Genomic DNA, 15071 nt, shown 5'->3' with positions numbered 1-15071 from the left:
GTTTAGGTTGAATTCTTTATTTGGGTATTTTCATTTGGAGGATATGACATGTGCTTGATTTCAGGCCTACTCAGTTACTACAGGCTGATTTGTGAAGAACAATCCTATTCTTCACACAGAATGAAAACATACCTTTAATTTTTTAATGGAATGTTATAGCTGCTTCTAACACTGTGTCTGTCTGCTTTTCTCTGGTAGTTAGGTTACTGTAGGGAGTTCTGGGATCCACTATAGGCACCATTGATTTGATTAAAACTTTTTTTCTTTGGGGACTTCCTCTCCAATTGGTATAGTACATTTCCAGTGCCACTTGGTTGGTTGGTGTACATGTGTGCTCTTCCATCTTTACTGTGGGTGTTAACACTCCATCGGAGAAGAAAGTATTCAGGTATATGCAGATTTAGAATGTGTATTTACTTTTGAAACTCACAATCAATGTTTTTATTCCTGACACCTTAAGATTTTAAGCCTAAAATTAATCCTAATAGCCAATGCTCTGTTTCCCACTAAAACATAAAGGTGATTAATGAAGAAAATTGTTGCTCATGGAAAATTCTTTTCTTTTGTGTTTTTGTTTTGTTTGTTTGTCTTTTGATACAGAGTTTCTCTGTGTAGCCCTGGCTGTCCTGGAACTTGCGCTGTACACCAGACTGGCCTTGAACACAGAGATCCTCCTGCCTCAGTCCTCTGAGTGCTGGGATTAAAGGTGGCATGACCACCACCTGGCTCATTGAAAATTCTTAATATATCAGGAGAGTTGTTTCTTTTTCACTTTCTGAACTTTACCACAAACCTCTACTGTATTGTGTATTTTCAGCTGTTTTCCCAGTGAATCAATCAAAGACAAGTTGTTTACCATATATAACTCAGAAGCCACTTTACCCACTTCTTAGAGCTGTACTATTAGAAACTAATTCACTTTCAATTTGGATATATTTTCTGTAGGTATTTATTGAGTTTATCCATTATTTTTCATTCCAAATAATTATAATTACACAATAATACAGATAGATAACCTGAGGAAATTGTTTTAAATTTATTAAACCTCTTATTTCCCTTCCTTGGAAGCCTAATTTTATTAACTTAGTTATGGATGTTGTTTGCACACAAGGTCAATTTTTAGAGTTAGGTTTATTAAGGTATAATTTACATAGAGTATTGTATACTTCTCAGTTTTGCCAGATGCCAGCAGTCATGTGGCCACTACCATAAATCAGGGTTTGGATAGTTGTTACAGTAGGAAATTCTGGCATGCTCCTGTGTAGTAGGCCTTACCCATCACAACCCTCCCAAAGAGTAAGTAAACCATTTTCAATTCTTATAGTTTTGGCTTTTTGAGACTGTCATATAGATGAAGTTGTATGATATACAGCCTTTTGATGCTACAACACAGCACAGGTGACCATTAGCCTTACTGCCCTGTGTGTCAGTCAGTCTTCTTTTCAACTGCTGAGTAGTGATCAACGCCTGTATATGCTGTAGGTGCTGGGTGTTTTGCGGTGCCTGGAATGCAGCTTGGGCCTTGCACATGCTGAGTGAACACTACCACTAGCCTATGTCCCTACCTTGCATTATTTTGAGACAAGGGCTCTTTGTAGACTAGGCTGGCCTGAAATCCTCCCGCCTGTCTCCCAAATGCTTGACTTACAAATGTAAGCCATCATGCTTAGTTTATACAATTATTTGTTTATATACCATTTCAAGGACATTTGGTTTTTCTCTCGTTTGCACAACAAATAAAAGCCACTGTAAGCATTCATATAGGTATTTTTTGTGTGCACATATGGTTTCCTTTGCCTTGGGTAACAGGGTTGTTTAATCTCAGTGAAATTTTATGCTTTGTGCATACCTTTAATCCCAGCACTTGGGAGGCAGAGACAGGTGGATCGCTGTGAGTTTGAGGCCAGCCTGGAGTTCAGAGTGAGTTCCAGGAGAGCTGTCTAGAAAAAAAAAAATTATGCTTAATTTTGTAAGAAGCTATTAAAATGTACTCCACAGTGGCTATGACATATTTGCATCACTCCAACAATCATGTGAAAGTTTTTCATACCTTTGCCATTATTTGTACTGTCTTTTTATTAGTGACTTGTTGATCCCAGACATTCTCTCTCGTTTTTTCTTCAAGTTTTGTGTTTTTAAGTTTTACATTTAAGTCTGTGATTGGTATCTTTTGAGTTGACTTTTGTATACAGTCTGGCTAAGATTCTTTTTTATCTTCTTTGCATATGGGTATCCACTTCCTCCAGTACTGCTTACTTTTTAAACTGACCTTTCTCTAGTGATTTAATTTTATAATTTTCTGCTAGATTTTTTTCAAAATAAAATAAGTATTTTATGTGCATATGGATTTTACCTGCATGAATATTTTGTTGTGTTGTGTTGTTTGGTTTTCTCTCGCCATGACACAAGCCAGGGTTATCTGGGAAGAGGAAACCGCAGTTGAGAAAATGCCTCCATCAGATTGGGCTGTAGGCAAGTCTGTTGAGTATCTTTCTGATTGACATGGGAGAGGCCAAGCCACTGATGGTGTTGCCACCCCTTGGCAGGTGGTCCTGGGTTGTATAAGAAAGCAAGCTGAACAAATTGTGAGAAATAAGTGAGTAAGCAGCAGTACTCCGTGACTTTTGCTTTAGCTTCCTGCCTTGAGTTTCTGCTCTGACTTCCTGTGATGATGGACTGTAGTACAGAATATAAGAAAAACTCTTTCCTTCCCAAGTTGCTTTTGTTTATAGTGTTTTATCACAGCAATAGGAACCCTAAGTAAACAGTGAATGTGTGTCCACTTCATTCATTCCTGGTGCCATAGAGGGCAGAAGAGGGAACCAGTACCCCTGGAACTGGAGTTACAGATGGTTGTAAGCCACCATGTCGGTGCTGGGAACCGAACTCTATTCTGGAGACAACCAGTGCTCTTGACTGCTGAGCTATCTGGCCAGCCCTCTTCTGCTGGATAGTTTAAGTCAGTATTTTTTCTAAGTCCTTGAAACAGTTAACTTAGTCTGTCTATATCTGAGGAATATGTTTACATTTGGGAATTTGTTATTACCAAATCTGCTCGTTTTAAAGATGTTAAATGTTAACTATGCAGTTAACAATTTCAATCTTTAGACTTCAGTGTAATACTCTAGTTAGTAGTGAGCACTTCAGGATGTATTTGAAAGTAGAAATACTTAAATGATCTCTAAAATTTTCCTTGCTTTAAGCTAATGTTTGCTATATACATGGTAGCTGATAATTTACATCTTTGATATTTTCATATTTTAAATGTCTTTTAACTTTATTGACTAGTAGAGCTGTTTCACAAGTAAAATGGCTTTCTTTCATAAGCTCATTTGTGATTTTTTAACATTATATTAGTCTGTGTATGTGTGTGAGAGAGAGAGAGACAGAGACAGAGGCAGAGATAGATTATGGGCCACATTGTGCATGTGGAAATCACCTGTCAGGAGTTGGTTCCCCTTCTTTGACTATGGGTTCCAGGGATGAAACGCCGGTCATCTGGCTTGCAGAGATAGTGCCTTTACCTGCTGAGCCATCTCAGTGGCCCATATGTCCTATATCTAAAGCCATGTCTCAATATTAAGTGAGATAGGAAGTTTCTTTGGGGTACATGTCCCCTGGTTGTAAAAGTTAGGGAAATACCAGCAGTCAACATGTTTCCTGAGATTAATCCATTTTAGTCTCTTGAGTTTCTGCTGCCCTGGGTTCCCTTTCTTGGGTGCAGTTTTAGTGGCTTCTGCTACTGCAAAGACTTCCTTTGGCCACTGTGAGCCTTTCCGTTTCTCCTCAGCTCAAACATGAAACTTACCAGTTTGGGATTTGTTGATTGTCCATACATGTGGTATTTGCCTTTCCATGGACAGTTCAGGATTACTGGAGTTCATTTTGATTTGGGTCTAACTGAGGCTTTGTCTTGTCTTAGGTCTGGTGTGGTGGACTTTCTTTGAGTACTGGAATGCAGGTTCCAAGTGCTGTGAGAACACTTCAGAAAAGTGAAAATGGAATGACTGGTTCAACAAGCAGCCTGAACAATGTCACTCAGTAATGGCACCTGAGACTGTGATTACCCTTCCTCCTTGACAGGGTGGCCTTTTCCATGCATTTCCTAACACAGACATTTCTGAGTGGTGGAAATCAGGTTTGCTATGCTCTGCTTTGAAGCCTGGAACCTGTTAGATTAAGCACCAAATAGGAAGCAGCCTCAGGACAGTACTTGGTGTCACAGAAGCAAGCAGTTACATGAAGGAGGCTGACGTTTGAGTAATAAATAGGAAAAGGGTGGTATTGAAATATTTATGTAGAAACCCATTTTTCTGTTTCGTGAGCTACTCTGGCTCGTCTAGTAGGCGTGATTATATATGGACCCAGGGCCTGGGCTGCAAAGGTTTTAAAGCTTGCCTTTCCTCTGCACCATGTTCTTGTTTCTCTTCACTAGTTGTCATTAATTCCTTTCACTGAAGCTTTAAAAACACAAGGTCCCCTAAGGCTTCTTGAAATTCAAATCATTGCCTAGGGATGGCAGAGAAATTTTCTTATAATAGTGTATCTCACCCTTTTATAAATAAGCTGAGCTTTTGATAGAGAACTTACTTACTGGCTAGATTCATAATTATTTTCTCCTATAAAATATTGTGCTATTGTTCTTATAACCCAAAATATCAAGCAGATAGGAAGAATTTCGACAGTGCAAAGGGCATGGTCTTCACGTGTGCTTCTCATGAGTTGCACCTTCTGCTCCTCCCTGGCTCCTGGGTACCATCAGAAAAGCTGAGCTTTCTGATTTTGTTCTCTTCTTAAATCCTACCTTTTAAAGCTCTCTTTGATAGAAATTTCCAATTAAATTTGGCACTGATGATAATTATTGCTTATTTTTACCCTTCCTAATAAGAATGGAAGTTTGTTAATTAAGTACATTATTCATTTTTTTGTCTATGAAAGATGATAAAGAAATATTCCTAAAGTATTCTTTTCTGGAATAATTTATATGTTCTTTCTACAGAGATATGGAATGCTTTAGCAGTTTTGAAACAAAAACTACATGTATCTGACTTAACTGACACATGCTTTTCAAACAATCATTTGAATGTTTTTGTGGGTTTTTTTTTTTTTTTTTTTTGGTCTTTTTGTTCCACTTATTCACTGTTTAAAAGTTTCTGATTCTTCCAAAAATGAACATAGATGTCTTTCCCAAACGCACACATTTCCCAGAGGAATGTGTGAAACAGTGAGTAAAAGCTGTGGTTATTAACAGCAAACAAAACCTTCTATTATAAATTAGTTAAAACTTTCAACTCAAGTTTTTTGAGCCAAAGTAGAAGTTGAAATTATAAAACTGCTTTCAGAACTTTAAAGAAATGAAAATTTGACTTAATTTTTGTGACTTTTAATCTCTTTTTGTTTTGAGTATCTTGGGCTTTGGCAAACTTCTCTGCTGAAGTATCTGTTGTCGCTTTCTGTGTGTAGTGTTTATAATAGTAACAAGTATTTGCTCTTAAAATTTACTGCTTACTGGCATGATTGTATTTGTTCTGTTGAAGAAACAAATTTGACCTAGGATATAATTTTTCCATATATCAGATATCTATAGTATTGTCTGATAACACGTTGGTAGTTTTTAAGACTAAAGCAGTTTACAGAATAAAGTATGTCAATATTCTTTGGTTCCCTAAAGTAGTATTTTACTTTTCATTTCTCATAGTTTGAAAGACATTTTTCAGAGTTCTACTACCTCTAGGAATGTTTATTTCATGACCTAAGGGAAAAGGAATTGCTCCTTTTTGTAGACTCATACCTGAAAGCAGTAATTTACTGGAATTGCTTGTGTGTGGCTACTTAGTATGTTTTGTCAAAAATAACATGAAAAGGCCAGCTGTTCTTATATAGAACTTTTCATTATATCATATCATAGTTGTGTCTTCTTATTTATACAGTGCCTTTTTCCTCTACGCATGCTCATTGTCAACTGAATTTAAGCCAGCCAGCTTTGTACTGTAGTGGTGAGGGCCTTCTGTTGAGGGCTAGAAAAGTACATGTGATTCTTCCTTGTGCTCATCCCAGCATTTGAGACCTTCTAAAATTTCCAAACAATCATTGGAAAATGTGTGACTTCTACTGGGAAGGTTTTGTTTCTCAGCAGATTTGTAGTATAAAGTATAAAGTCAGTGAATGAGAATCCAAGTTTTCATAAAGTGATATTTGGTACTAATTATTCCTCTATTTTAAAATAAGCATCAGAGGTTTTTCTTCTCTCTGATTCTTATTTAGTGTCTCTTATTTTTTAAAAAAGAACAAATCTGTAGTATTTTAGTTTTAAAAAACCTAAGTTTATTAACTTAAATGGACGTTTGTCACCCTTGTTTTTAAATTAAAAATAATTGACTATAGTGCCTACTTAAATCATTTCAAAATAAGGTAACTATTAACCTAATCCCAATATTTAACATCATCATTAACATTAAAGTTAAAAATACTGAGCTTCTTTGCTTAGCTTAGTCTGCTGTGGAAAGCTGGCAAGTCCTCTCCGTCATTCTTCATTTCTTATGTCTGCTTGCCTAGCTCAAACACCACTACTTTCCATGAAGGAAATGCAGGAGAGGTGGACTGTAATGGATACATCACAGGTGTAAAAGCTGTTTCATAAAACATGTATTCAGTATTGTATTTCCCTTTTAGCAGTTGAACTCCAACCCAGTTTTACCTAGCTGGAAATAGACAGGAAGAAGCTGCCTTAAGCACTTTAGAAAAGGAATTTTGCTACAATTCATTTGACTCAGCTGATTGTGTCACATCTTTTAAATTTGGTAAATATGTACTATACCAAGCATTTAATGACTAATGCACATAGAAATTTAATATATAGTGATTCTTTGAATGTTCCAGGCATAAGTTTTTAAAAAATGTATTAAGAGTTTGTCTGTCTATGGGTTTAATTGATAGCACCTCTGCCATGTGACCGTAAACTGCTAGACAGCCAGGTGTGACCTTCTGACTCTGGTCTGAAAATGTTCTGTTCTGAATATTCTAAAATGGGACACTGACTTTAATTCATTGTCTCATTTATGGAATGAAACCATCAAAAATATTATGTATAATCTGAACTTCCATGATTGATCCTTGTTATAAATAAGAAAAGAAAATATTTATGATGAAATATTTTAAGTAGGTCAAGATATTCTATTTCCTGACTTACCTAGAATGATTAGTTTCTCTCTATATATCTTTTCCATGAAATTATAGCTATTTATGTATTTGCAGTTGTTTCTTTCAAAAACAATTTTTTAAAAAATTGGAAAGGGATATATATGGAAAGTGATAACTCCAAAGAATATTAATCTTAAAAGAAGGCAGTATAGACATCTTACCATGAAATATATTCCTCTAGGCTAAGGTGCCTCCTTAGCACAGTAGGTGGTGTGTCAGTCTCACACTACTCTAGGCTAAAAATGTAATTGTTTTAGTCATAACCTTTATAGCATCTTCGTTAGATGAGCGTATAATTCATGTAACAGTACTTGAGTTTCTATGATATGGCATCAATTTTGTTACTTTCTGTCCAGGTTTTCAAAACCCATAGAGTTTCAATCACCATAGCAGCTCATTCTGCTGTTTTTTTCTTTTATAGTCTTGATCTAAAAATAATGTTTAGTTAGTACATCATTAAATTCCTAAAAACATATATTCATGGGCTGGCAAGATGGATCATAGGAAAAGAGCTACTACCAAGATGACTGTGTTTGTTCCCTGGGATGCAGATAGAAGGGGAAGAGCAACTCTTGCAAGTTGTCCTCTAACCTACACACACACACACACACACACACACACACACACACACACACACACACACACACACTCGCATGCATGCACGCACGCACACAGGATGTAACTTTAAATAATTTAAAGTATCTTTGTTACAGCTTTAAAAAAACCCATGAAATCAACTACACATAATAATATTGTAGTTAATTCTGTTACAAATTTTATTGTAACAGAGTCTGGAAACGTTTCTTTCCTGGTTTTGTTTTTATACTATTTACAGTCTATAAGAGGTAAGCATGAATTTACTTAGTATTCAAGTCCCCATTAAGTTGTTATTTTCAACCAGATGTATCTTTTATAACTCCAGCACTCAGAACTACAGTAGGTAATAAAGCTTTTCTTACCAAGTATCATCACAGCAACATTACCTCATGTTTAGTATTGTTAGTTTTATCTGTATCTTAACAGTGTTCACATTTGTGATTCTAATGTCAGTATTGTGTTACCTGAGAGGTATGATTAACCTGAATACCATAGGAATTTTCCACCAGTTGGAATTTAAGTGGGTTGTTTGCTGCTGCTGTTTGAATTGAAAGGTTGTACATGCCATATGAATGTTAATAATATTGGCTTGGAAATCAATGCCAGAAATTACCATAGAACTTTTATCGTGACTACCCAACCATATTAAAAGAGTACTTTTTCTGGGTTAATATAATATACTGGCTTTGATACATCATCATTTTAGTTATATTTGTTTAAAGTTATATATTTTCTTAATAATAGTCATCTTAAGTTGGTGCTTAGGAAGAAATATGTAGAGGATTTGCAGTATGTAGGACAGGGGTCAGTGACTGTATTTTCTTGACTTGGAAATTTGAACCAATTTTAAAAGAAATCAAATTGGAAGAGATTTGTAAAAAGGCATTTTAATAATATTGGAACTTTTTGGAGAGTACAGGACTATGAGAAAAAATTCTTTTGAGCATTTCCAGTATCTCTAAGGTACCAAAGGACTAAGTCTCATTGATCCTTTAATGTAGACTCTAAAATCAAATTCATAACTGATTCTATTAAGATATAATAGCTAAAGTTGAGGAATAACGTCATTAAAAGCTGCTAGGCTTTAAGATTTTTGGCATTCTTTTAAGTATTTAAAATTAATCATTACAGTTCTCCCATACAGTAATCTATGACCTCTTTGTAAATCACTCACCACCTTTGGGTCTCTATTGCCTTACTTAAAATAGTGTACATTGTATAGCCTACCTCACAGGGCTGTTGTGAGGAGTGTAATGAAATGGGGTCCTCTGTAAAGGGGGCAAGTTTCATTAATAATGGCTGTATGTATTTGGATACTTGTAAATGCTGTTTACTTTGAAAAAGCATGTTCTTAAAGTTGGTATTACCAGTGATTTTTAAATGATTTTTTAAAAGATGACTTCCTATTAAAATGTCTTTTATTATTAATTTACATTGTGCATGACAGTCTTCATATATTGTCTCATCAACTACATAACTTCTAGAGTTGTAAAGTTCCTCCATAGCATTCATGTGTAGAATGGAACCTAAATAAGCAAATTACTTCAGCTCCTTTTCCATCAGGAATTTGCACTTTCCTTTTAGGATAGCCTGGTACCCCTTGCAGAGTGAATTTGGATGAAATAACCCTTCTCCTACAACAAGATGGTTTAACTATTTGTTGCATTTGACAAATATTCATCAGCTTTATTGAAAAACATTTCAAAACCTTGTTCATTAACCTATATCAGTTATTATCTGGACATATTTGTGTTGCTCTAAATTGGACATATTAAATGGTTTACAAGTTATCCTACTCTACAGGATTTTGGTATGTCTATTATCGGGACATGATTTTGCTATGCAGCTGTGATAATAAAAATTCCAGTTCCTCAGGTTTAACCTTTAAGTTGTGGATGAAGACCATTAATAAAATACACATGATAGATCAGTGCTACAAGAGTGTTTGAAATGAGCACAGTGCCTCATTTTCCTTAGAAACAAGACAAAGCCTTTTAAATGCTATTTTTAAACTTAAAATGGGTGTAAAGTCCAGTAACTTGTTTATTGAAATGATTGTATGTTATGTATAATATGTTCTACTTCAGGTTTTTTCAAAAGCCCCTGTATTATCCCTTCTAAAAATTAAACTTTTTCTTTGCTTTCTTTTGTGTCAGTGTTTGATTTTTAGCAACTTGTATTTAAATATCTAGTTTTTTATTAAGTTTGTGAATATTTTAAAAGCCATAGTGTCATTGCCAAGCTAAGGCTGGGCATTTATAAGTAATAATAAGCCTCCATGTGTGATTTATATGAGAGCTGGGTGGTGGGCCTACAAAAGAGTAAACAAAACAAAACAAAAAAACAAAAAAAAACCCCACCAAATACACACTTTGCTTAACGTCAACACCAAAGGGATTGACTTTATTACTGTGCTTCCATGTGACTCTCCACCAGTGATAGAATCTATGGTATTAAGGGAAGTGTCTTCATATTCTAAATAGAACTATCCAGTAGTATATACAGTATGATACAAGAATGTATATGCAGCCAAGGTGGTGGTGGTGTATACCTTTAATCCCAGTACTTGGGACGCAGAGGCAGGTGGGTCTCTGTGAGTTCAAGGCCAGCCTTGTCTACAAAGTGAGGGAGCTGTTACGCAGAGAAACCCTATCTCGAAAGAAAAATCTACACGCACCAGATATTTGGGTTACAGATCCTGACCGTGTGTCCACTTCATATGATTACAATCAGAAGGAATCCCTGGGGGGATCCAGGAATTGTGTCTATTTGGTTTCCATAATCATCTACCTGACTCAAGAGAAAAATGCAAAATTTATGGCATGGGTAGGGAAAGGAGCTCCTCTCTCTGGGATATATATGTATATATAAAGTCTGGGATAAACACACACACACACACACACACACACACACACACACACACACACACACACACGCCTATATATGTAAAACTTCTAGTTAAGCCAACTGCTTCACATTGACTCATCCTGAAACTCCATGATGGAAATAAGCTCCTAACTTCACCTAGTGGAACTTCTTAATGGTGTCTGATGGTTAGTGTTAATTGTCTACTTGACCCAAGTCAATATAGACTCACATGAGAAGAGAGTCTCAGTGAGGTACTGTCTCAATAGATTAGTATGTACCCATGCCTATGGGGGTGCTTCCTTATTTGAATTAATAAAGGTGTGCAGACCTACCCTAAATGTGGACAGCACTGTAGTAGTTTTCCTGTGTCCCAGCTGGCCCACCAAGACAAATCCCTCCTACTCACATCCCCCAGTAAACACACAGAGGCTTATATTAATTATAACTACTTGGACATTAGCTCAGGCTTATTACTGACTAGCTCTTACATTTAAATTAACCCATAATTCTTATCTATGTTTAGCCATGTGGTGTGGTACCTTTTCTCAGTTCTGCCTTGTCATCTTGCCTTCTCTGTGTCTGCCTGGCAACTCCCAACTCTGTTCTTCCTCTTCCCAGCATTCCTTTAGTCTGCTCGCCCTACCTATACTTCCTGCCTGGCTACTGGCTAATTAGCATTTTATTTATCAACCAATCAGCAAAACACATTCACAGCATACAGAACGATATTCCACAGCACTTCCCATTTTTTGTCTAATCAGAAAGGAAGGTTTTAACTTTAACAGTACAATTGCATATACCACAACAGTTATCAAGCAAGAATTAGAGTTATAATATCTAGTCTATTTGTATTTGGCAAAATTAAAGAAAATATTCTATCTATCTTAATTTGTGAGTTTAAAGTTTCATATCTAATTTATGTTTTATCATAACCAAGGGATATTATAGCTGTCTAGTCTTCAACTACATCAAAGATATCAGAAGGAGATATAATATTACCTAAGTAAACAGGAAGAGCATTGTAAGCAACTTTCAAAAATCTAGAATGACAGAGGCAGCTGGCTGCCTGGATGGTCATCCAAAGTTCTTCTGTAACATTGGGGCATCCGTCTTCAGCCTGTAGGCCTAAAATATCTCAGTTGCTTCTCTCTGTGTCCTTTAGAATGTCTGGCAGTTTCTTTTGTGAAGCAGGAACCTGAAGGACCATCTTGCCTTGCAATGTTCAGTGGTCACCTTCCTATGGGGCCTGCATGTCCATTCAATACAATATTTTATCAGCAGTCCAGGCAAGAAGTTTCTTGCCCAAATGGCTATTTTTGCCAAGAAGAAGATAAACTCCATATGGAGTGTCTTTGATGCCCATCCTCCTCTCTGAAGTAAATCGGTGCTGCCAGGAGTAGACATGTCTCACTGTCCAGAAAGTCTAATTTTTTAAAACATTTTAAATGCCATATACTGTAGGTTTTTGAACTGCTTGAAGATTACCTACGTAACAATTATATCTGTGTATACCTAGGAAACTTAACATAAGTTTGACTATCATAGAAGACTAATTATTAATCTGTATTGCTTAATTATCCATTACAATTTAAATGAGTTACATAAACATAATACCTTAAACAAGAGTAGAAAAAATATATATAGTATAACAAAATCAACTCTAAATTTGTATCAATAAACTAAAATCATAGCAATGTGAAACATTTTTAAATATGTTGTTGCTCTTTAAAAGGTTCATTAATCTACTCTTTCATCCTATCATATCTATACTATCCCCTTTCCTTCTTTAGAAAGAGATTACATTCATAATCAACCTGCTTTAAATAAAAATAAACATTTGTAAACAATATTTTAGGAATTTGGGCATAGCTTCTTATACTACTTCCTGCTGGTTGAGGGAGCTAGCAATCTAATGGGGATCCTGAGAAAATTAAGAATTATGGTCAAGTCCTGACTGGTATTGTCTGTGAGGCTATATTCTCTGAGCCAGTTGCCTTAAAGCAGTTTTGGGATGTTAGATCATCTGAGCCTCTTGGGGTCTTTCTTGATTAAAACATATTAGCCTGGAAGCATTCCACAGGTTCTCATCTTCTGTGGAAACAAAAGCAGAACCTCTTTTCCAAAGTAGCATATCCTTAGACATAAACTTTGAAGTCCAGATACAATATATATATATATATTGGCTTAACTCAACAGCTTTTACAATCAAATGACTTTCTGCAGTTAAAAACCCCAAAGACAACATGATCCATACTCTCTGTGTGATAACATCTTACGTGGCTTATTTTTTATATTACTTTTACTTTCTCTTTAAACACTTTTTTAAAACTTTCTATTTCTTTATATAACTGTCTATATTCCTTTTCCTCTCTCTTACAAGCCTACATACATTTTTACACACACACTATAAACTGTTTATGGTTTATCCCATCTGAGTCTGTCTTACTCTGAATCGATAATCCTTTTCTGACCAGGAGAAACTTTAAACTGCTGAATTGCTTGGCCAGGACAAAAAATGGCGACAGCCTTGGCTGCTGACTTCTCCCATTTCAGCTTTTCAATGTGGCGGAAGTAATTCACCTCCAGCTCTGGGCCACGTGTAACATCAACTCTTAGAAGCAGTGAGTCTATGCCTCTATTAAAGCAGCATGTAGCCCACAAACCTTTTTTTCCCTTGTACTAGCAAAAGCTATACCCACCACAACCAGGTTGTGCAGCTTGCAGAAACTTCTGTGTAACTCCACGGGAATCCGCCATGCTGCAATCAAGCCCGAATGCTGCATCATCTCAATGCCTGCATGAGACATGAAGCAGGAACCTGTTTTTGGTTCCGTTTAGAATTGCTTATTAAGTATTCTTGGGTTTCAGGTGGAAACTCGAACCAAAACGTTGGGCACCAAATGTAGTAAAAGTTTTCCTGTGCCCCAGCTCACCAGCAGTTGGGACAAATCTCTCCTACTCACATCTCCCAAGTAAACACATAGAGGCTTACATTAATTATAACTGCTTGGACATTAGCTCAGGCTTATTACTGACTAGCTCTTACATTTAAATTAACCCATAATTCTTATCTGTGTTTAGCCATGTGGCGTGGTACCTTTTCTCAGTTCTGCTTTGTCATCTTGCCTTCTCTGTGTCTGCCTGGCAACTCCCAACTCTGTTCTTCCTCTTCCCAGAATTCTTTTAGTCTGTTCACCCCGCCTATACTTCCTGCCTGGCTACTGGCCAATCAGCATTTTATTTATCAACCAATCAGCAAAACACATTAACAGCATACAGAACAATATTCCACAGCACAGCACCATTTCACCAGCTGGATCCTGGACTAAAGAGGAGAGAGGTAACTGAATACTCTCATACATTAATTCTTTGATCTCTTCTGGTTTTTGATATAATGTGACCAGCTCACTCAAGCTTTTGCCTCTTTGACTTCCTAATATGATAGATGGTAATCTGGGACTGTAAGACAAATTAAACCTTCCCTTCTAAATTGCTGTTTCCAGAGTATTTTATCATAGCCACCAGAAGTGAAACTAGTGGTGGAATTCCTCAGACTTCCACTGACATACCCAATTTTAGATTATTATACAACATAGCCAGTACCCCAGAATTCCCTTTCTTGCCATCCCTAAAATTTCCTTGGGAACCTGTGTATCTGTTCCCAATTTATATATATATATATATATATATATATATATATATATATATATAGTCAGCATGGGTGGCAGGTTGTGGAAACTAGATGCTGGGATATGCCAATTGGAGTGTCTACATGCATGTATACCAGGTCACTTATACTTATGCTGTCACTTTCCAGTATTGTCTGAAGAATCTGAGACTTCCATATTTGAAAGTGCATTTATGTTCCCTAAGAAAAATTATCTCTCCAGATGGATATTAAAGATTTTTTTAGAGTTATTTTTATTTAGGTATATGTATGTGCATATGAATGCTTAGTATGTGCATGTGAGTGGTTAGGGCTGGTACTGTTCGCATAGGATACCACAAATTTGCTGGTTCGAGATGTGTATCCACACACACCTGGATGATTCTCAAAAGATGATTCATTCACTTCGAACAGAGGCTATTTTTATTTATCCTTGTATCCTTTCCAATAGTTTAAATTTGTTTAACCAGATTAAAACGTTTTTATGGTGTACTAAAGTCTCAAAAGTTTCTGTCTGAAATGCTTGAGAAGCACTATTTTCTAGTTGCTATGACAATATCTGACAGCAGTAACTTAGGGGAATAAGTGTTCCCTTTGGCTCATAGTTGGAGAAGTTAAAGTCCGTCATGGGAGGTAGGGCATGGCAGATTTTATGGCCGCAGGGGCAGGTGGCTGAGTCTACTCACATCTACATAGACTGGACCAAGGAGCAGAGAGCAGACTGAAAGCGCGGCTGAGC

The 15071-nt window shown here is 36.4% G+C and overlaps 1 protein-coding gene across 3 annotated transcripts in view; it reads left to right on the top strand.

The window, feature by feature from the left end:
- The window catches only part of Fsd1l (fibronectin type III and SPRY domain containing 1 like), a 105745-nt gene extending 95803 nt beyond the window's left edge, over positions 1-9942 (top strand). For all 3 annotated transcript variants that reach the window (XM_052715229.1, XM_052715228.1, XM_052715227.1), the window contains one exon: positions 3923-9942. In XM_052715229.1, coding sequence (XP_052571189.1) covers positions 3923-4045 — 123 coding nt within the window. In that variant the 3' untranslated portion in view covers positions 4046-9942. The remainder of the gene's footprint in view (positions 1-3922) is intronic.
- Positions 9943-15071: the final 5129 nt, after the last annotated feature.

Source organism: Peromyscus californicus, unplaced genomic scaffold (assembly GCF_007827085.1).
Source record: "Peromyscus californicus insignis strain IS unplaced genomic scaffold, ASM782708v3 Scaffold_5__1_contigs__length_169319896, whole genome shotgun sequence".
Lineage (NCBI taxonomy): Eukaryota > Metazoa > Chordata > Mammalia > Rodentia > Cricetidae > Peromyscus > Peromyscus californicus.
The sequence above is the reverse complement of the archived record's forward strand: the minus strand, read 5'-3'. Positions and strand labels throughout refer to the sequence as shown.